The 23,226-nt window shown below is 36.7% G+C and overlaps 1 protein-coding gene across 1 annotated transcript in view; it reads left to right on the forward strand.

Annotated features, from left to right (window-relative positions):
* Nucleotides 1-23,226, forward strand: part of LOC150096139 (mitogen-activated protein kinase kinase kinase 4-like) — a 734,047-nt gene that overhangs the window by 249,165 nt on the left and 461,656 nt on the right. The window contains exons 10-11 of the mRNA XM_090409620.1: nucleotides 3,152-3,235; nucleotides 15,897-15,939. Of these exons, the coding sequence (XP_090265746.1) occupies nucleotides 3,152-3,235; nucleotides 15,897-15,939 (127 nt within the window). The remainder of the gene's footprint in view (nucleotides 1-3,151; nucleotides 3,236-15,896; nucleotides 15,940-23,226) is intronic.

The raw sequence follows: 23,226 nt of genomic DNA on the forward strand, positions 1-23,226 counted from the left end.
GTTACTTTCCATTATTTCAGTTTCATGCCTATCGTTCTTGATTTGGAAGCTAGTTATTTTCTTTTCATGAAGATGATAATCATACTGAGAAAACTTTGAATCAGTAAACTTTGCCATATTTTCTTTAATTGTAGCTCTCGCTTTCCCTTTATTTAGGTCTCAACAGTGGGAGCCAGACACAGAAGTGACACCAAAGTTGAAGTCATATTTTCATATACAAGTAGTCAAAAGGTGTCACACCATATTACTAAAATACTCTGGCTTAGAGCTATATGTTGAAAGTTTTTTAATTTGGTTATACTATGAATTAAAGATGGCAAGAAATTATATTCTTGGTTTCATCCTTTATCCAAGTGTAACAAACTAAGTTTGCAGATGAAGTGTAAACTTAGTTTGTTACACTGTGTGATACTAACCTAACCTAACCTAAACTTCACGACTGGGCTACTTGTATATAGAAGCTAATGACTTTACCTTTTGTATCCCACCTTTTGACTTCTAGTATATGGAAATATGACTTTTGCATTACTTCAACCTTGGTATCACTTCTAAGTCTGCTCTCACTGATGAGACCTCAATAAAGGTCGAAACCTGTATGGATAGTGGCCCTTCCCATAATGCTATGCATTATGGGATACTGAGGCAGTTGATGTGAAGTCATCAGTCTCTCTATACAAGTAAACCAGTTGTGAAGTGACTTCATGTGCAAACTGTTTTCTTATACTTGGATAAAGGTTGAAATCAAGAACATAATTTCTTGGTATCTTTAATTTATACTAGCATGTTAGATTCTGCAACTTGTATGTGTGGGACTACTATAAATATATATTTAAAACATTTGGATTGCAGTTTGGCAAATGATACAGGAATAAGAATAAGAAATGATAATTTCTTTTAAGTTAATCAGTTCTCGTGTATAGAGGCTTAAGTGCTGTGAAGACATAACGTTGGAGGTTTAATGGATTTTTTACAACACTCAGAAAGGATTAAAAAGGATTAAAACATAGCCAACATCCTTGCTCATTCTTCGCCTCCAAAAAGTAATTTATCGTATGCCCAACGCACAGCTCTCCTGAAATTACGGAAAGAAAAAAGTAGCATCATCACCAGAGCGGATAAGGGTAATGCCACAGTCGTTCTTAATACCAGTGAATACAATCGCAAAATGAATATTATCCTCCGCGATCGCGCTACCTACATCCCGCTAGAACACGACCCCACAAAAACACAAGTTAAAAAATTAAAAATCTTACTTAAAAAAGTATCTTCCTGGCCCCCCGACATCACGAAAAAACTTAAACCTTTCCGTTCCCGTCTCCCCCGAATTTACGGCTTACCAAAAATCCACAAACCCAATTCCCCACTCAGACCTATAGTAGATGCCACCAATGCACCTTGCTACAGACTGTCTAAACAGCTGGCCAACTCTCTGACCCCCCCTCACTGGAAGGTCCACTTCCTATATAAAAAACTCGACCCACTTTAAAGCCCTCATAGAAAATTTAACCTTGAATAAAGCAGACATATTGGTAAGCTTTGATATCTCCTCTTTGTTTACTAATATTCCCTTACTGACACCTTATCTCTCTTACAAAATGTTTTCCCTTCTGACATCTTAGATCTCTTTTCCTTTGCCATTAACTGTGGGTATTTTTCTTGGAAGAACAAAATCTACAAGCAGATAGAGGGAACTGCCATGGGTTCCTCCCTCTCCCCCCCCCCCCCTTGCCAATTTCTATATGGAAGATTTTGAAAAATGAGCCATAGACTCAGCCCCACTCAAACCGTCTATCTGGCTAAGATATGTAGATGATGTGTTCTCTATTTGGCCTTATGGCCCAGACACATTAGATTCCTTCCTCAGTCATCTCAATAGCCTACATCCAAGAATCCAGTTTACTATGGAAAAGGAAAAGAACAATTGTTTACCCTTCCTAGACATCTTAGTCACACGCCTGCCTAATGATACACTTGCCTTCACTATATACAGAAAACCCACACACACACACACAGGCAGATACATTCACAAACTATCACACCACCACCCCTCTCAACAATATGGCATTATTAAAACTCTTACCAAGAGAGCCCACAATCTTTGTTCCAGTGGAACCACCCTCACTACTTAGCTTAACTACATACACAACACTTTCCTCTCCAATGGCTACAGCGATCACAGTATCAAAAAATAATTAGTTCCTCTCCCATTCCCGGTCCTTCTCGTCAACAAGAATTTAAAAATGCCATCACCATACCCTACATCCGTGGCACATCCAAAAAAATAGCCAAGATTCTAAAAAAGTACAACCTACACACAGCATATAAACCCCACCTCAAACTTGCTACCTTTATCTGTTCTACAAAAGATCAGCTCCCTCCTCTCTCCCTGCCTGGAGTTTACAAAGTACCCTGTTCCTGTAAGCTGGCGTACTTTGGACAGACAGGCAGATCAGCATCCATCCGCTTAGAGGAACACAAGTCTTACATCTGTAAACACAACTATGGTCATTCATACTTGGCTGACTATGTCTTGGACACCACCCACAGAGTATCATGGAAGAAAACCACCATGCTTCATCACAGCAAATTCAAGAAAGAGAGACTATTCTTAGAAGCAGCAGCAGCTCTTAGAAATCAACCAAATCTTAATAAATACAGTTGCATTAAGCTTCCGAAAATTTGGGAAACACTCATCACCAGAGATCCTACTTTATATTCCAGGCCACCTACAACTGCCCTTAGAGGGCGCTCCACCTAGATAGGACTTTAGTGTCACCCACGTAGTTGGGCTTAGTATTGTATGATATTTGTGTTATGTTACATTAGTTATTTTTGTAATCCCTGTAGATGTCCCAGTGACTAGGACAAAATATAGGAAGTATTAAATTCTTTTTAATCCTTTCTGAGTGTTGTAAAAAATCGATTAAACCTCCAACATTAAGTTAATCAGTGTATTTAATTATTTCAATTTTCTAATAGTATTTGGAAATTTTCAATGTTCAGTAGTTCATAAATTCTACTACTGCTAGCTTTATATGATAAAGATAGTTTTTCCTTTTTTGTTGCCTCAGATGTATCAAAGACAGCTTTAATTATATTCTGATATGTGTTAAAATATTAATAAATGAGTAATTTGACATTTTTCTGTTAGGATTTAGAAATTGCAACAGAATTTAAAATTTTAGTTAAACCTCAGGATTTATTATATAAACTGAAAGAAACTGGACATATACATGTAAGTATTTTTTTATTAATATTCATTGTTATAAGTATCTTACTTTCATTTATTTTATTAGGTGGTCATGATTATTTATGAAAATGAATCATGCAGATGTTTGTTTTTGTTTGGTTCTAACTTTCAGTTTATAGAATATAGCAATAAGCAAAGTTTTTATTAATTTCAAGCCATAAAGCAAGACTTGCTTTCAACGCTGTCCATAGTCCAAAAGTTAAGGACTGTTTGGCTATCAGTTGTAAAACGGTTTTCCACCTCCTGATTTTCAGCTTAATTGTACATTAGCCTTTTTTTTTTTTTTAAATTATTGCATATCTTTTCAAAAAGTTTTATGTGAATTCTTCAAGAACCACTTACCGAAAAGGAGCTTAAAGTTTGGATGCTACCACATAGGCTCACATGGAATCCTTCAAGAAAGTTAATATTGATCTTCAGAACAGAGGCAACAAAGTACAAATCACTGTTCTTCAAGAAAACTGAATCATAATCTAGCCATGGTCTGCCTGATAATAGCTTTAATTATGTTAATATGCCATTTCATGTAGAGAAAATACTTTCCATTTTAATTGCATTTATTAATCTGGTTAACCATACCATCCTCCAAATTGATTGAGGGGCATTCAGTTATCATGTCATAAGTTATCATCTTATAAGGGTCAATTTTCCTTACAAGGGAAATTGATCCTTATAAGTTAAACATTTCTTCAAATAAAAAAATAAAATACATCTTTATCCTCATCAGAAGAAATGAATGCAGAAATTTATTTATAATGATAGAAAATTTTATTTATTTATAATCTTTTTTCAAATTAAAGGAATATAACTTCTTTTTTTTTTTTTTTTGACAGTTTTCTTATCGAACTTTACTCATTTTCCTATCACAGAAATTTAGAAATATTTCCACCCTTTCAATTGGCATAGCTCTAAGCAAATTTTTCTCATCTTCATTAATTTATAATCAACATCAAGAGAGGAAAGTCTATACAACACTGGCATATCCAAACTTTGATTTAGAGGAATGGGATTGAGATAATTGGAATGCAGTTCAGAAATGCTATTCTTATGAACATCAGACTCCCATGGAATCAAAAGCTTCATCACAAGAGATCCACACTTTTCCACAAAAAGATGATCAGGCCATGACTTAAATTGATTTTCCCTTTCCACATGCTCAGTCAGTGCATTCCACTTATCAACCACTTTCTATTCAAGCACCTTTTCTTACTCTCTTGCTCACACCATCCTCGTAGCACTTCCATGGGTGGCCTCCTTCTGTCTATGTCTCCTTACACTCTAAGAAAACCCTCCTCTACATTAATCTGGTAATAACCCCTAACCCACTTGTATACTACTTGGAAAGAAGTCAACAGACAATAAAGTGTGAGGAACAAACTGTCATGGCATCCACCTTAATAAGATATAAGGCCTTCTTTCACTGCGATAACTGCAGCAATCCTACAGGGCATACTTTCCACAAGCATACAATAGCAATCAATGAAAAATTTGGGCCATTCTTCCTGAAGACATGTAATGAGCTCCTGGACTGTTGTTAGGTGTTATTAGGTGTCGGGTGAGATCAAGAGATGTCTTGACCTCACCCGATAATCCAGTTCATTCTACTGATGTCCAATCAGGGCATTGTGGAGGCCAGTCAAGTATGGTGATGCTTATATCAGAAAACCATGCAGTTATAGCAGCAGCCTTATGATATGGTGCATTGTTTTGCTGAAAGAGACAATGGTCATTTCCATAGAAACTCCACAAAGTAGGAAGCATTGCATTGTCCAGAATGTTCAGATACCTCAGAGTTCAGTGATCATTGCACTACGAACAGAGCTCCAAGGACAAACCAGGAAAAAACAGGACCATACCATCACGCCTCCACCATCTCTGAAGTTCATAATTGGGGTTACGCACTCTGGTAAGAGAGATGTTCGCTGGGCATCTGCCACACCTCCATCTGCTCAGTTCAGGATGCGGTGTGATTTGTTGCTCCTTGCATATTGCAGTCCTACCATGGAAACCTATATTCTGAGCCTTGGTTCTGAATGTTTTTGTTCAGATTTACATTCCAGCCTATGCCTGGAACTCTGCATTCAACATTCTGATTGAAAAATAGCAGTTTTTACATATCTTTTATAATAGCCTATGGTTACATTTGGTGAGTGTGGTGGGTGGTCCACTGCAGATAGCACTTGCAGTTGGCTCTCTGTGATTCCATCTCCGTATGGTATGTTGGCAATTGTTGACCTGGTATGGCCCAATTTATCAACAATTTGTGGAACATATCGACCTGGAGCGTGGCATTCTATCACAATCGCGCTTTCAAATAGTGTCGGTTCTCTTCTCCCAGGCATTTCACCTGGACGCTTGCACTGATAGTTGTTAGAAGTTTTTCCACTTGGTTATACTATAAATTAAAAGATACAAAGAAATTATATACTTGATTTAATCCTTTATCCAAGTGTAAGCAAACAAAGTTTGCACCTGAAGTATTTTCAGGACTGGGACAAGTCGTATATAGAAGTTAATGACTTTGCGTCACTTACTTTAGTATTCCATAATGCAAAGCATATATCCTTGCAGACATATATAATGCTATGCATTATGGGAAGGGTCACTACCCAGACTGGTTTCAACCTTTATTGAGGTCTCATCAGTGGGAGCCAGACCCAAAGGTGATACTAAGGTTAAAGTAATGAAGAAGTCATATTTCCATATACAAGTGGCCAAAAGGTGTCACACATTATTATTACAATACAGTGGAACCTCGGTTGTCGAATACAATTCATTCCTAAAGGCTGTTCGGAAACCGATTCATTCGAAAACCTAAACCATTTTCCCATAAGAATTAATATAAAATGGATTAATCCGTTCCCGAATCCCAGATGATTGTTTATTTAAACTTCATGTTTATTACAACAGTACTTCATGCATAAGATCATATACAAACATAATGAAAACATAAAAAGAATAAACAATAAATAGATAAAATATAGACGAAAATTTAACTTCGTCTATATCCTACTCACCAGAAGGAGGTGAGTACGGGGAGTCCCCTTCCATAAAAACATCAGCTTACTGTCCTTCTGGGTTTTTTTCTCTTTCTCTTTTCTGTCTCTTGGCACCACTCGACTCTGCTTCAGACAGACTGGGTCTCTGTCTCACTAAAAACCTGTCCAATGAGATTTGTTTTTGCCTGCGTTTTAAAATATTTCTGAAGTGAGACATGGCACTGTCATTGAAAAGGTTTATGATGCGGTTTGCTCCAGCTTTGTGAGGGTGATATCTTTCCACAAAACTTTGCACCTCACCCCATTTCGCACACATTTCTTTGATCAAAGAACTAGGAACATCCTCAATCCCTTCCTCTGTGTCTGAAGACATTTCCTCCACCTTCGTCTTTTGTTGCTCCTCCTGAAGGTGTTCCAGTTCTTCCGTAGTGAGCTCATTCCTGTGATCCTCCACTAACTCCTCCACATCAGCATTGTCAACTTCCAAGCCCATGCTTTTGCCCAGAGACACAATATCATCGACAAGAGCAATATGCTCAGCCTCAATGTCTCTGTCTGCTACACAGTCTGGCCACAGTTTCCTCCAGGCCGAGTTCATGGTCCTGTAAGTCACTTGTGCCCAGACTTTGTCAAGGATACTTAAGCAATGGAGGATGTTGAAATGATATTTACAGAATTCTCTGAATGTTAATTCTGTGTCAGAGGTCACTTCAAAACACCTTTGAAATAGTGCTTTGGTGTAGAGTTTCTTAAAGTTTGAAATGACCTACTGGTCCATGGGCTGAATTAGAGAAGTTGTGTTAGGGTGGGGCAGGAACGTCACTGTGATAAAATCAGACTCCTCCACTAACTCGTCCTCCTAGCCTGGAGGGTGAGCAGGAGCATTGTCCATCACAAGAAGGCATCTAATTGGCAAATTGTTTTCTTGAAGGTATTTTCTCACACTTGGGGCAAAGACTTCATGAATCCACTCAATAAACAATTGCCTGGTTATCCAAGCCCTACTATTAGCCCTCCACATTGTTAAATTCTGAATGAAAGGAATTATATTATAATAGTGTTTCATTTAGGATTTAGCATGATCTATCATTCCCTGAGCCAAATTTGCTCATCAGATAAATATCAAATTATTACTTACTGTTGTATATTCCATAATTATAAAATAATTATATATTCTAATAGTTGTTAGTTATTTATCTTGTGCTAATTCTTTGTAGAGTGTATATATCCTATGTAAACTGTGCACGTAAACTCTGAATTTAATCCGCCAGAATACATTTTGGCGCTAGTTGTTATGCTGTGTTAATGAAGCCAACATGAACCGGATTTTTGGGAGTGAAAATGGAAGAGCAGAGACATGCATTGTTGATATAGGGAGGAAGAATGAAGTGGAAACTAGTGGAACCAAGTTGCTGAGACAAGGGAGTTCTCTGTTGTTTAATTTACCTTTTCTCGGGCTCTTGTTCGTATCTGGAATTCTATTTCCTCGTCCAGTAATATTGAAGGACAAGAGGCATAACAAGGATTGCCAAGGAAACCTAAAGGATGGTCAATTTAGAGCAAGGAGGCATGTGTTCCCGAGCCAACCAAACTGCTACTAAAAACCAAGGTTCTTTCCTACTAATGTGAGCTGAGAGAGAAAGCTATTAAGAAGCAAAGAAGTGTTTTCGAAAACCAGTGATAATAGGCAAAGTATACCACTTGTTCCGGGGAAATCCTTTCTATGTTTTTATGAATATACTAAAAGGGAAGCGTTTGCCATAATAACAGTTCAATTCTGAATGTATGATCTCGTGAAGCTTGTCCCAAGAGAATGTGATATAAGTTAGTGACTGATTTACTAAGAATTACAGTAATAGATTGAAAGGACTTTAGAAATTCCTTGGTATGTGTATTTAGCGAAGTGTGCTTAATATATCCTGAACAGCTAAACAGTGTCAATATTTGAAGCACATTGAATAGATAACCTTGTCTAAAATGAAATTTATGAAGTTATTATTGTCTCAATAAGAACTTGTTTATTTCATGATCATATTATTTATGTTTAGAACTTCTTGGATTAATGTAATTTCATGTGTTAATGTATTAAATGTTTCCATTTGTTTTGAATCTTGTGTTTGCCTGATTTCTTTTCGTTGCATTTAATAGTTTGAATCTAAGCGGGAACCCTATTTAATGAGAAAGTAATATAAGACTAGAGAACCACGACTGCCATATAATTTAAGGATAAATATCTAAGGAGATCTGAATTAGATTATATAACATTGTGCTTGCTGATGATTGATTCCACAGTATTCTTCATACAAATGTGAACGCAAAGTGGGCAGTTAAAAATAAATTTTCTTTGTGTTCAAAAGTGGGGTCAGTCAACAGCCAGAACACACAACAGAGAAGAAAGATGTCACAACAACATAACAGGCAATTTACTTTTCATCACGTTATTTTTCTTAAACACCCTCGGATTCTCAGAGTGGTACAAGCAATGGCTTGACCTTGAAGTCCCCACTTGCATTTCCACATAACAAAAGAGTCAGCCTATCCTTCCTTGGCTTGTGTCCTAGCAATGCTTTTTCCTCCTGAGTGATGTAGGTCCTCTTTGGCAATTTTTTCCAAAATAGGCTGGTTTCATCACAATTGAACACTTGTTAGGTAAGAAAACCCTCAGCCTTTTACATAGTCACTAAATTCTTGCATTTTTCTCAGCAGCTTCTTGGTTTAAACTCACAGCCTCCCCATGCCTAACCACACTATGTATGCTGCTTCTCCTCTTAAATTTCTCGAACCACCCTCTACTAGCTTTGAACACATCAGTATCAGCACTCGTACCAGGGTTTTTCTTTAACAGGTCATCATGTAATAGCCTCGCTTTTTCACAAATTATAGCCTCAGAAACACTATCACCAGCTAACTGTTTCTCGTTTATCCAAATCAGCAACAATTTTTCCACCTACAATCATCTGCGATCTTTGTTTAGTAAGAACTTTTACTCCTCTTGCAACATCAGATCTCTTGATCGCCTCTTTATTTTTGAGTATTGTACGTATCGTTGATTTCGCCATATCGAACTGCATAGCAAGATTCGAGATGCGAACCCCATTTTCATGTTTGGATATGACTTCTTTTTTCATCTCTATCGTGGTTCTAACAACTTTTTTTTTTTGCTTTGTTGCTATCACTATTCTTCTCCAGTTCCATGGTGGCTTAATTAATAATAATTTATGAAAAAAAACCAACAAAACACAAAGAAAATCAAGAAAACGCACTGTAAATTTGAGCAAGTGTCTGCACTGAACGAAGGCTGCTGCGTAACTGATGCTTTGCCGCCTTATAGCTCAGCATGTGGTTGCTGTTTGCCTGTTCGGAAACCGAAGTGTTTTTTGTATGTTCGGGAACCGAATTGTTCGAGAAAAGAGGCGTTCAACAACCGAGGTTCCACTGTATTCAGGATTAGAGATAGTTGTTGGAAGTTTTTCCACTTGGTTATACTATAAATTAAAGATACCAAGAAATTATATACTTGATTTAATCCTTTATCCAAGTGTAAGCAAACTTACACTTGGATAAAGGATTAAACCAAGTATATAATTTCTTGATATCTGTAATTTACATTACTTGCACTGACTTGGGAACATCATATTCCTCCAGTTTATACTGGCTACAAACACATGACTTGTTACATGGCATGATGCATGTAGCCCATGGGGGTGTCTATTGACTTCTTTCCAAGCAGTGTATGTCTCAATCATATTTCCTCTCTTTCTTCTATTCACAAGTCTCTGCAAATTGCATTTTCTCAATCTGTCTTCATATCCCACATTCCGATGACCTGACATCACCTTAGTGAATTGTCTGAAGACCCTTTCTAAGATATCCTCATCTCCTTGAAAAACTGAAAACGAGGTGACTAGATATTTGTACAGTCCATATGTGATGATCTGATTAGGATCATATACAAGGAAACCATAACCACTTTGCTTCTACATGCTTAAGTCCTCATCATAATTGCAATAATCCATTGTGATGTCCTAAAAAAAATTTTTTTTTTAATTTTCACAATTGCAAGTCTTTGTCCACCATCACCACCACTCCTTTATCTCTCATTTCCTCCACTTCCTTCAAAATGTCCTGATTTATTATACACTCTGCAACCCATTTTTGCCTACCACATTTTATGACCTTACACTTTACAACATTGCACTGTAATCTTCACTCGCTTGCCTATTTACACAGTCAATTCAGGTCCTTTAAGGTGATACCATCTGCTCTGCTCCTCATAGTTCTCTCCAATTTTGCATAATCTGAAAACAGCTGTATAACTCCAGTTACACCTGTCTCACTCTCATTAACATGCAGTTAAACAATGATGGTCCTAAAACAGTGGCATGACTCCAGTAGTTGTGACTCCTGTGGCATGTCTTTACTTACCTTCCTCTTCTGGATACTACTTTCCCATACACAATCTTTTGACAGTCTTATCTGACAATCTTATCCAACTCACTAATCTCTGATCCAATCCATTCTGTTCCATGGTTACCAACTTATGTGGCAATTTGTCAAAGGCCTTTGCAAAATTCAAGTGCTTTCACTTCTTCTTCCACGTCTTCCTTGTCCAATTAATTTGTCATCTTGATGTAATACATAAGCAGATTGCTAAAACATGAGTTCCATTTGCTGATCATCATGATCATTTGGGTTATCGACCTAATTCTGAATCCTAGATTTTACTAATCACATTAATACTTAATCACAATACCAGACTGGCTTGTAATTTATAGCCTCAGGGGGACAGTTTTGTCCACTTTCTACTCCTTTGTGACCTGCCCTGTTGCATGATTGTTGTTGTTGTTGTTGAACAGGTCTGCCAGCTGTATGGGTACTGTTAACTTTCTGGAGCATTCCTTAAAACACACAGTAGTGCTGTCAAGTCCTATTGCTGTATCAAGTTTGCTTAATTACTTATGTTCGGCCGGCTCACTCACTATCAGTCCCTTCTTCACCAATCTCAAGCTCCTTACAATGTTGTATTCATGAAAATGAAGTACCTTTATAAATTGCTTACTGAATACTTCAACTATTTTCTCTGCAATTACTAGTCTACTATTTTCATCCACTATCATCATCCTTATCGTAATCATTCTTTCTTCTACTTGTCACATACTGAAAGAGCTCATTGAGAATTTTCTTGCCCTGATTGGCTAATTTCTGCTCATTCTGGACTTTTGCTGTCCTTATGAACTGAGTCATCTTCCTTGCCTGTGCTTTGTATTCCTTAAGCAGTTTACTGTTTATTTATTTTTTTCCAGATAGCATGCTTAATTTTTTTTATTCATCCATGTAACTCCTACATTATTTAGCCTTTTCATGTTTGGAATACACTCATGTATTGCTTCTGTTAAATATTTCTTGATCATTGTGTAAGTAGCATCTATCTCCTTTCCACCTAACTCCTCTTTCCATGCTGTAGCTCTTAGTCGTATCCTAAGTTTATCATCCTTGTTGTTCCACATATATCCTTTCCTCACAGAAATTTTCATGCAACCTTGGGTTGTAGAAATTTCCTACAACCCAAGTGATTAATCATATCATGGTCACCCTCATCAACTGGAAGAAGATTAGACATATCTCATGTACAGTCACATCCTCTGATGATCAGATTTAAGACCTTCAGCCCCATTATATATTACTTAAGATAGCTGTTCCTCAAGAACTGAATAAATTTGTTCTCACTAAACCAGTATGCCTATACATGAATCCCTCACTTTATGCAGTTTCAAATAACATGCATTTTTGAATTAACATGGTTAATAAATTGGTACTGCAATTTATTTAACAAGAGTTAAACCTTCACATAATGTGGTGTTTTTACCAAGGGTTTCTTTATAATTTCAAGTGACACATGTGACTTCATAAGTAACTTCTGCTCTGGTTACCATGGCAACAGAGTGATGTACCAATGCACGTACTGTGAGCATAGGTAGCATTGTGATTTCAAGTCACTCTTAAATTGTGTACTGCCTTATATATGTGTATTAAAAATATTCTTCACTATGACTGTGGATAAAAGGAAGAGTGAAATAGTGAATGCCAGTGATAAAACAATAAAAAAAAAAGTGAAAAGTTAAAGCTTTAGAGCAAAAATTTGACTTAATTATTTTTAACTGTTGAAACTTTAAAACAACTTATGGATATTGACCCTAACCTTGATTGCAGTATGCAAAGCTAGGAGCTGTTACTGTGAGATATGCACACACAAAAAGAAACAAAAGTCAATACAAACAGCTACCTTGTTCAAATTCATATATTTCTGAAGAAAATAATTTTCTTTTAAATACACTTGTATGTATAATTACGAATATATACTATGCAGTGTTGAATAACTTTACATTTGTTTCAAACATTTTTATGATCCTTTATAGTTATACTCGTACAGTAAAAACAAATGTATTTTAAATATATATTAAAGATTTTGAAAGCCCATGGATGAGTTACAATTTTTTTTTCATTGCTTATTATATTTGATTAACATGTTTTCACTTAGCATGGTGTTTTCACGAGTTTCACTTATTTTCATGTTTCACTTATTTCCAACTATTTTCAAGCAAATAAATTCAGTCACTTACCAAATTTTATCTCTCCTGTTTCTTGATACTCCTGGGATTCACAATAATAAACATGCAAGAATGTTAATCCTTGCCTGTTTATCCTCTCTCCTGGAAAACAGACTTTGTTCTTCTCATCTGCCATACCTTCAATAATGGATTCTCTATACTGCATCACTCTTGAGTCATTCATCACTTCTTTTTCTTTACTACCTTTCATTTTACTCTTTCACACTTTTCTGTTTGTGTCCAGCAAATGTCTAATCTCATTGTGAATTTGCTTCATCAAACCCTGGCACCCAGATCTGCATTCAGTAGTCAAGATGGAGATCTTATCAAGGCTTGATAAAGAGGAACAGTAACCCGCTTGTCTCTGCTCATCAAAATATTCTTCAGTAACCAAGTGATCTGATGAGCTGCTTTAGCCACTTTTGCTATGTGCCTCCTAAACTTTAACTCCTATCTATTAACACTCCCAAGTCTCTGGATTCATCAGTTTCCTGGAGTACAATTCTACCAATATGGTATACAGTTGGTAAACTTTTCACCTAAATTGCCTAACCTTACATTTTGCCACATTAAACTGACATCCATTTCTCCTTTGCCCAATCTGCCAAATCATCCTGCAAAATTTTGACATGTGTATTAATTATTGCTCTACCAAACTTTGAATCATCAGCAAATAAGGGCACTGACAATTCTCTTGCTGCTTTATGTAAAACTCGAGCTGGTATACCATCCAATCCTACAGCTGTATTCACATTAAGGTACTGTAATATGCTATGCACCTTCATTTCATTTGCCTCAGTCCCCGTATAAGCCTTTGGCTCTCTTGTTCCTACAATATCACCACTTTGATATACTCCTGCAAATTGTTCACTTAGTAATTCTACTATTTCAACTGATTCAGTTACCACCCTACCATCAGCATTCATTAAAATCATTCTGCCATATACATTCTTTCTTTTACTTGCAGCATATTGAAAGAACTGTTTGGGATTATCTTTATCCTGCATTGCTAACTTCTTTTCTTAATCTGCTTTTGCCTTTCTTACCACACTAGTTACCCTTCTGGCCTGTGCCTTGTACTGTTCATGTGCCTACTTGTCACGTTTCTCCTTAAATTCCCTCCACAATTGTTTCTTTTTTTTTTTTTTTTTTGCAGCTCCAGCTTAATGATGATGATATTCATCCATTTAACTCCCGCTTGATTTACTCTCTTGACTCTAGGTATGCAGTCTGCCATTATCTCCTTCAAACACTCATTTACCACTTCCCATGCACTATCAACATCCAGCTCTTGCAGTTTTACATGCCATGGTATCAATCCAAGCAATCTCCTAAGCTTATCATAGTTACCAGCTCTGTAATTCCACATATATATCCCATCTCAACCAAAAGTTTATTAACATAATCATCATAAATCACTTTCCTGATATCTACCTACAAGAGGGGGTACAGACTGCTACATGATTAATTTCACATCATTATTAATCTCATCATCTTCTTGCAAACCTTCATGTTGGAACATACAGATGTGTGCAAGTTCATATGGAGGGAAGACACAAGGTCCATCTTTTTCCTGAGCAAAATCCATCAAGCACTCACTATTATTATTAGTCTTACCCTTTTCTCCAAATTTACCCCAAACTTTTCTATATGCCTGGTGGGATTCATTTCCTACTTTCCTGTTTAGATCTGTAACAAGGATTGGGTTTTCCATGTTCTTTATGCCATCTACCTGCAAACAAGTCTTACACTTTTTCATTAGGAGAATCTTCTTTGGCACCCTAGGCACAAATAAATTTCATTGTCCATTTCCCCAATTTGAAGTTTGTCTACATAACTCTACTTGAAATTGCCTCCCAAATAAGAAGTCTATTTTCTTATTTGTTTGAATGCTGTTACTACTCATTCCTTTCCTTGTTATTTATTTCCTGAATATAACATCCTATACTTATTATTAGTAGAATGTCACCTGTTTTAGTCTTTGTCTCAGTAATCCCAGTTACTTGGTACTTTTTCAGTTCTTCTGCAAGTTCAATTTCCTTTCCATTGATACCCCTTATTTTGATAGTTCCTGTCTTCAGTTCTTCTGATGTTGGGTTTCTTCTACTACTACTCTTAGATGTTTAGTCAGAGTTTGTTCCAATAGCTAACACTTCACTATTTGCTCCTTGCTCTCTGACAAAAACAGCAAAGGACTTATTTGTGAGATAAAAACAAGATGCCCCTCCAGATGGAATAAAATCTTATCATGTTTTTCTAGTTTAAGCCACTAGAGAGTACAATTTTCTTGGCTAAGTCAGAAGTTGCAGTCCATACTTGTTCTTTCTCTACCCAGTGGATATCTAGTACTTGGGCATACCTCATAAAGGTGAGGATTGAATATTAAGTTTCACACACACTATTTGGTTCTCTGTATTCCTTCCAGGTGATGCAGAGAGATCCTCCTAGTTCTCCATCTTTGATCCTTAAGCAACCTCAATAATTTAGTTTCATTCTTCATTAATAATAATAATAATAATAATATTATTATTATTATTATTAAGATAGACCTCCAAGGAGTCAAGGACTCGTCGAGGGAAGCCACCTATTTCTGCACCAGCTATCATACCTATTCTTGAACTCATTTATATTTCCTGTACTTAACACATCCAATGGCAATCCATTCCAATCACATACCACACTATGAGAGAAAATCTGAGCTCTCATAAGTCATTGAAAGCTGGAAATAAGATTTGATCAACTCCCACTATAGAAGATATCATTGTGATGAGCTTGCTTACAATAATATAGTAATCCCAACCAAAGTTTAATATCACTCATACTGTTTTAAAGACACTTGACTATAACAAACCTTGCATTATAGTAACTGTTCCCTTGAAAGTTTGCTGTTGTGAAAGTTCACTGTATTAATATAAATGGATTTTTGTGTTTGCATAATGTAGCCATTGTTTTATGGCTCTAAAAGAAAAACTGAAATCTGCAGTGTAAATGTTTTTTTATAATTTTAAAAATAAAGCATAATCCATTGCTTTCATTTAGGTAGTTGCCCCTCATAGCTCAAGTCATGTTATGTTTGTTCCAGGTAAGTTAATATGAATATCGCTATTAAAAATACTTGCATATTTTGAATTTTATACATAGATCTTTAAAAAAATGTGTTGCTATCTTTTTAAAATAGTAATAACTGTTATATATTTTAATTTAATATATGCTAGCCAATATTTTTGAAGATATATTGTATAATTTGTCTTGAAGCCATTTTTGTTAATCATCAGTAAATTTTTTATAGATATAAAATCAGAACTTTACGAATGTTTCATTATTAGAGATTGTTGGTTCTATGCTAGTAATGACATTATCATTCTGAATAAAATTTATTATTTTTATGGCATTTTCATAGGTGAATTATACTTGCCAAGAAATTATATTCTTGTTTTGTACGTGAAGTATCTTTACAACTTTTAAAAATAAGGTGATACACTTTTTTGCTACTTGTATCTAGGAAATATATAACTTCTGCATTAATTCAACAGTCTGCATGGTTAGCCTAGTTGCTATGCACTGCGCAACCTGGGGATGGAGTGTCCTAGGTTCGATTCCTGTTGACGATATGAGGAGCTCAAGGATCTTCCTCATCCATAGTCAAGTTAGCCGGTTTTGGGTGTGGACAGCAGGGTTTTCCCCCCCAGTTTATTTGGGGGTTTTCATCTGCAAGCATGCAAACCAGTCCCCGTGAACACACACAGATTACAGTCATGAACATCGCCCTTAGGGGATGCAGCAGAGGAGTGGCGAACTGGCTGCATTAATACACCAGTAACCCCCTCATCAGGAGGGGACTCAACCTCTACTAGGATGGACAAGGAGGATTGGATTTATTCAACCTCGGTATCTTTCTGGGTCATGTTCCCATTGATAAGACCTCAGTAAATATTGAAACTGCTCTGAGTAGCAAAACTCTTCCTATAATGCATAACAATATACACACATCCGAAAGGTAGTGTGCTTTACTTTATGGAATAGTGAGGCAACTGATGTGAAGTCAGTAGCCTTTTATATAGATACAAGTAGCCTAGTTGCGAAGATACATTGCATGCAAACTTTGTTTGCTCACACTTGGGTAAAGAAGTAAATAACAGTACGATTTACTTTGTGATCGAGTGAAAAAAAAAAATTTACAGTTTTCATGGGTGATACACCATGAAAATTCATAAACCTGTAGTATAGATAATCTGGGGTCTTAACTCTAGAAACCGAATATGGTAGCTTTTTCAAGCACCAAGTCTGCAAAAAATAGAATCGGCTTTAAAAGTCATCTCCCAAATTCACAGTATATAGACTAGAAAGCAGAGATCTTATCAACTTGCCCAACCAGGCCAATATAGTTGATTGAGTGGACTTATTAATTTAGTCTTGACAATCCAAGGGATAAAATGTTCTAATGTGGATAATATCATGATCTTGAATAATGCAGAAATTATTGCAGATGTCCTTAATGCTCTTTTAATATACTTGTGGCATGGCCCTGTGCCAAACAAAAATATTTCAGATTGAAAATTTCTGCTATACTAGATTTCACACAAAATATATTCCTCTAAGCATCTTTTAAAATGTAATCACCATTTAATTTCCTTTGTCATTTTGGATAGCTGAATATTGCAGAAATTTAAAGAATATTATAAAATCACCATTATCAAACAAGCAACAGTAGGGTTGAGACCTACTACTACTTATATGTACTATAATTGATTCATTGAAGAGGGTTATGGTGCTTTGTTATTCCCAAGTGAGTGCTGATCACAAAAAACAGTATTTTAAATTAACCATATGTATTAATCAAATAATAGCATTCGAGGATTTATTCTATGCTTTTTATCTGAACTGTTATGAATTTAGAAATATTTACTATGATTTAACTGATCAAAGGAACATAATTTTGAATGCATGTTTATCTGATTCATTTTTAGTACTGTACATTTAGTAATATTAGTTATTATTATTATTATTATTCAGGCCTCCATGGAGTCAAAAGACTCATCGTGGGAGGTCCTTTCTAAGAAACACAAGTCTATCAAGACTCATCGAGGGAGGTCCCTCCTAGGAAACACAAAGTCTATCATACCACTCCTTAAATGCACTGATTGCTCTCACCACTCCATCAGGCAATGCATTTCATGGTTCAACCACTCTCCATGCAAAGAAACCATTCCTCACCCTCTTTCTCATAGTTATCTTTCATAACTTCCAGGGATGGCCCCTTGTCATGTCTCCTTCCAGCTGTTCAACCAAGCGAAAGAACTCCCCAGTGTAACCACCTCTCAACAGTTTAAAAGTCTCAATCATATCACCCCCTCCTTCTTCTATCCACCAAACTCTGCAGTCCACATTCCCTCAGCCGATCCTCATAACTAACATTGTACAGTCCCAACACCATCTTTGTTATCCGCCTTTGTACCCTTTCCACAGTTAATTTATCCCCTTCAAACCCTGGGGACCAGATCTGAGAACAATAGTCTAAGTGTGATCTGATCAGAGTCTTATAAAGGGTGTCCCAAAATTCACGCAAGATTTAAATTTAGCACCATTTGTGCGGTAAAGTGTTGCCAACGAGAAAAAAAAGACAGCATGACAGCTGACAGTTCAGGGTTATTAAAAATGGAGCCCTACATGAAAGAACAACGCATTTTCATTGTTGAGCAGTGCTTTAAAAATAATGAAGGTTTGGCAGCTACAGTTCGCAATTTTCGTACAAAATATGGTCGGAATAGTGATTTAACTTCATCAACTGTGAAAAGATTAATTAAAAAATTCAAGGAAACTGGATCAATTAGTGATCTTATACACCCTGGCTGTCATTCAACAGAAAACATCGAAGCAGTTCGTGAGAGTGTTGCTGAGAGTCCAGGAACATCAATTCGGCACCGTGGTCTTGAATTGGGCATTTCGAGAAGCTCTACAGCGTATTCTCACGAAAGATTTGCATCTTTTTGCTTACAAAGTTCAGTTGACTCAAGAACTAAAGCCTACTGACCACACACAGCGAAGAGAGTTCATTGAATGGATTATGGAACAACAACAAGTGGATGCTTATTTTTCGAACTTTATCATCTTCAGCAATGAGGCTCATTTTCATCTTGATGGCTTTGTTAAGCGACAAAATTGGCGCATTTGGGGTTCAGAAAATCCACGAGTGATTGTTGAGAAACAAATGCATCCACAACGTGTCACTGTTTGGTGCGGATTTTGGACTGGAGGCATCATCGGTCCATCCTTCTTCGAAAATGCGGCTGGTAAGGCAATAACAGTTAATGGTGCTTGCTATCGTGACATGATAATCCAGTTTTTTGTGCCTAAATTGCAAGATATGGATGTGGACAACATGTGGTTTCAACAAGACGGTGCCACATGCCATACAGCCCGAGAAACAATTCAATTACAGCATGAGTCATTTTCTGGTCATGTAATTTCCCGTTTTGGTGATCAGAATTGGCCGCCCAGATCATGTGACTTAACGCTGTTGGACTTTTTTCTTTGGGGTTTTTTGAAGTCTAAGGTTTATGCCAACAAGCCCACGACCACCCATGCCTTGAAGGAGGAAATTGAGCGCTGTATCAACGAAATTCAGCCACGTTTATGCAAAACGGTCATGGAAAATTTCAACAAAAGAGTACGTATGTGCCAGCAAAGCCCTGGAGGCCATTTACCCGATATGCTATTCCTTGCATAACCCTATACTGTATACTTTATGAATCAATAAGAAATTACAATTTTTAATTAAAAACCTGTGTTTTCTATCAAAGTCACTGACTTGCAGAGATAAAAATGGTTATCATTCCGTTGTACGGGGTGTCCCAAAATTCACGCAAGAAGTAATTTTGATAGAAAACACAGGTTTTTAATTTTTAGGTTTCTGTCAATCATCAAACTCAGATCTCTTGTCTCTCCTACTTCCTCCAGTTTAACTCCTCCCATAGAGTATGAATGAATGAAATATTATGAATGAAAAACATTAGCCACATTGACATGATGAACTCATAAAACAGGTAACACATGTAGAATAACACAGAGTAACACAGAGAAGATTCACAGAGGTGGTCAGTGGTCTTTGGAATGTGGAGTATGACGACAGATTGAAAGAATGTAAATTGCAGAGCTTCATGAATAGGAGGAAGATGGGGGGGGGGAGTATATGATTGAGACATTTAAGCTAGTCAGGGGTTATCAGGTTGACATGGAAGAGATTTTTCATAGAATGGGAGAGTAGAACAAGAGGCCATTGCTGGAAATTGTATAAGGAGGGTGTGAGCAGAGTTTAAGCAGAGGAGTGAGGAAAAGGTTCTTTGCATGAAGAGTGGTTGGTGAGTGGAATACATTTCATGAGTGTGTTGTCAATGTAGTAACATTGAATCAGTTTAAGGTACGGTTGAGTAAGCATTGTGTGCAATAGTGTGTACCTCTTATGATGAGTCTGATTCCATGGAGGTTAGATGCTAATAATAATAATTAGCATAATTTTTAGCAAATTGAAAATTAAAAATGGATTTTTTTTTTTTAATGTGAATGCTACCCACAAAAAGGTTGTAAACCTGTAGTAGTAGTAGTACATCAGTACCATGGGTGGGCTAAGAGTTATGTAATTTGGAAACCTAACCTGAAAATTTTTCATCCATTCTGGTGCTCTCAAAAGCAGAGTAAGTGACCTCACGTTTCCAAGCATCCTTGTCTACAGTGGGAAATGAATCCACACAGTCTGTTGGTTGGGGATCAGAGATGTTATTTATTTATTTAACCAGGTGGATGGATAATATAATAATCACAATGAAAAGATAAATAAAGAGCATCCCATTGAAAATAATAATGTGCACTAGTTTTGAAAAGAATCAACGTTAGACAACTCTCAGCTGCAACATGCATACTCAAATATACAAATGTTATTTGAGAAAAAAAGAACAAGAACCAAACTTTGAAGTCTGAGAGGCAATATCTGATGTAAAACATTGAATGACTTAGCCAAGAAATCATGCTGTAAAATTTTTTGCAAGATTATAGCAAGATACGACAGAAAAATGGTCATAGGAAACTAAAGTAGTCCATGAAAAGTAGAAAACAGATAAAAAAAAAAAGAAGTTTATCTAGTAAATCAACATGTGCTCTTACAGAATATAGAAAAAGTGTAAGTTGGCTAAGTTATGTGTAAAAATACATAAACAAAATTATGTAACCAAGAAAAAAAAAAGCTTAGAAACATAGAAAAGAATATTATAAAAGTGATTAGTGAGCTCTGATTTCTGTAACAGATCAAAAAGGTGATATAAAAACTGAATATTAAAATATTCGACATGTCTGGAGTGTTTTCTTAATGTGAATCCCTCATGGAGATTTTATGGTCCTAAGAGCCTGCATGTCCCCCCCCCCCCCCAACTCTATTCCACCTATTCCACACTTCTGAAATACACTACCTACCAATAATTGTCCAGACACTTCAGAAATTTACAATTGATATCAGCAAGTGAATCCTAATATCAGGAATGTCCACCTTTGGCTTTGATCACGTTCTGCACCCTTTGAGGATGGCTTTCCACCAATGTGTGGCAGACATCAGGTGGAATTTGTCTCCATTCTTCCATCAAAGCAGCACTGAGTTCAGCAACAGATCAAGGACATGTTGCTCTAAACCTCAATCACTGCCCCATTTCATCCCACAGGTGCCCAATGGGATTGAGGTCAGGACTCTGTGCAGGCTAAGGGAGTCATTTAACACCCGTCACTTCATACAATTCCATTAACAGCTGCAACTTTGTGCCATGGGACATTATTGTCTTGATAGTAGCTCAGGCCCATTCCATAAAAACTCCACAGTTTAGGCAGCACCTGATTATCCAGAATACTACAATGACCAATAGTACCACCTTGAAATCTGCTGAATGCACTCCACACCATTACTCCTCCACTACCACCACCAAACTTTACTGTGGGTAGTACAACACACTGTGGTAACAAGCATTCACCAGGCTACATCCACATCCACATCCTGCCATCAGACTGGAAACAGGTGAACCTTGATTCATCGCTCCAGAGTACCATTTTCCACTGGTCAGTTGTCCAATTCATATGCTCTTTGCACCAGGTCAGATGAGCTGCCTTGTTCATTGTTGTGATGTTTGGCTTGTGTGCTACTGCTCTTCTATGGAAACCCAGTAAATGGAGTTCTTTTCATACACTATTAGTGCTCACCATGGTGTTACTTTTGCTCTGGAACTCATCACAGATGGTCTCTGCTGATTGCAGCCAGTTTTTGCATGCCACCCATTTTAACACCCTTCTGTCCCTGTCAGTAATTTTTGGTTGGCCACCCTGGGTGTTTTCCAGGGTGGCCAACCAAAAAATTTTCCAGTGATGCCAGAACGTCTTCATTTGTTGATCACATCATCAACCATTGATTTTGGATGCTCTAGTCGAGTGGCAATGGCATGTATGGACATGCCACCAATGTGACAGCCCACGACAACACATCTCTCAAAGTCATTGAGTTCATGTCATGTTGCCATATTTGTATTCAACTGCTACAATGAAATACTGCTTTCTACTATCTGTACACTGATTTTTATGTTATTAACAAACCTGGAATGTTCCATAATTTCAAATAACAAGGATGTCTGGACAATTATTGGTAGATAGTGTACTTAAGATAGCAAACTCAAATGGATATAGTGTCGCTTCAGTTAAATAAGAATCTTTTAAAAAATACCAAAAATGTACAAAACCTCCCCCCCCCAAATAACATTCGCTTCACCAACATTTACAGTTGAACACCAACTTAAATGATGTGCATCATCATAAGTTGGTATTCCTACTGTCATCAAAACTGACCTGTTTCTGACTGAACTCTACTATGACACCATCTTAATTATCAAAATGAAATAAGATTACTGTATCATGCTTGTCTGTTTTTATATGCTCTGGTATTCCTTGTCAGATGATAACAAATCTTCACTCTCCCCTCTTTGATTCTTTGGCCTAAGGTTTCCTTGCCCCATTATGTATCATTCATCAAAAAAACGGATACAGCCAAAACACTATTAACAAAATTCTCTACAAAACCTCAATAAAAAACAAAGACAAACCAGACTACAGTAAAACTATAACCATTCCCTACATTAAAGGAACATCAGACAAAATAAACAGACTACTACAAAAATACAACCTCAAAGCCACCTTTAAACCTTCTGCAAAATTAAAAAGCTTACTCAACTCATCCAAAGACCCACTCCCTCCACTAGCCCACCTTGGAGTATACAGTATTTATTGTACTTGCAACATACCATATATAGGAGAAACAGGACACACTTCCTATCAGACAAAAAGAACA

Source organism: Typopeltis vanoorti, chromosome 19, assembly GCF_054136105.1.
Source record: "Typopeltis vanoorti isolate ZY-2024b chromosome 19, IOZ_Tvanoo_1.0, whole genome shotgun sequence".
Lineage (NCBI taxonomy): Eukaryota > Metazoa > Arthropoda > Arachnida > Uropygi > Thelyphonidae > Typopeltis > Typopeltis vanoorti.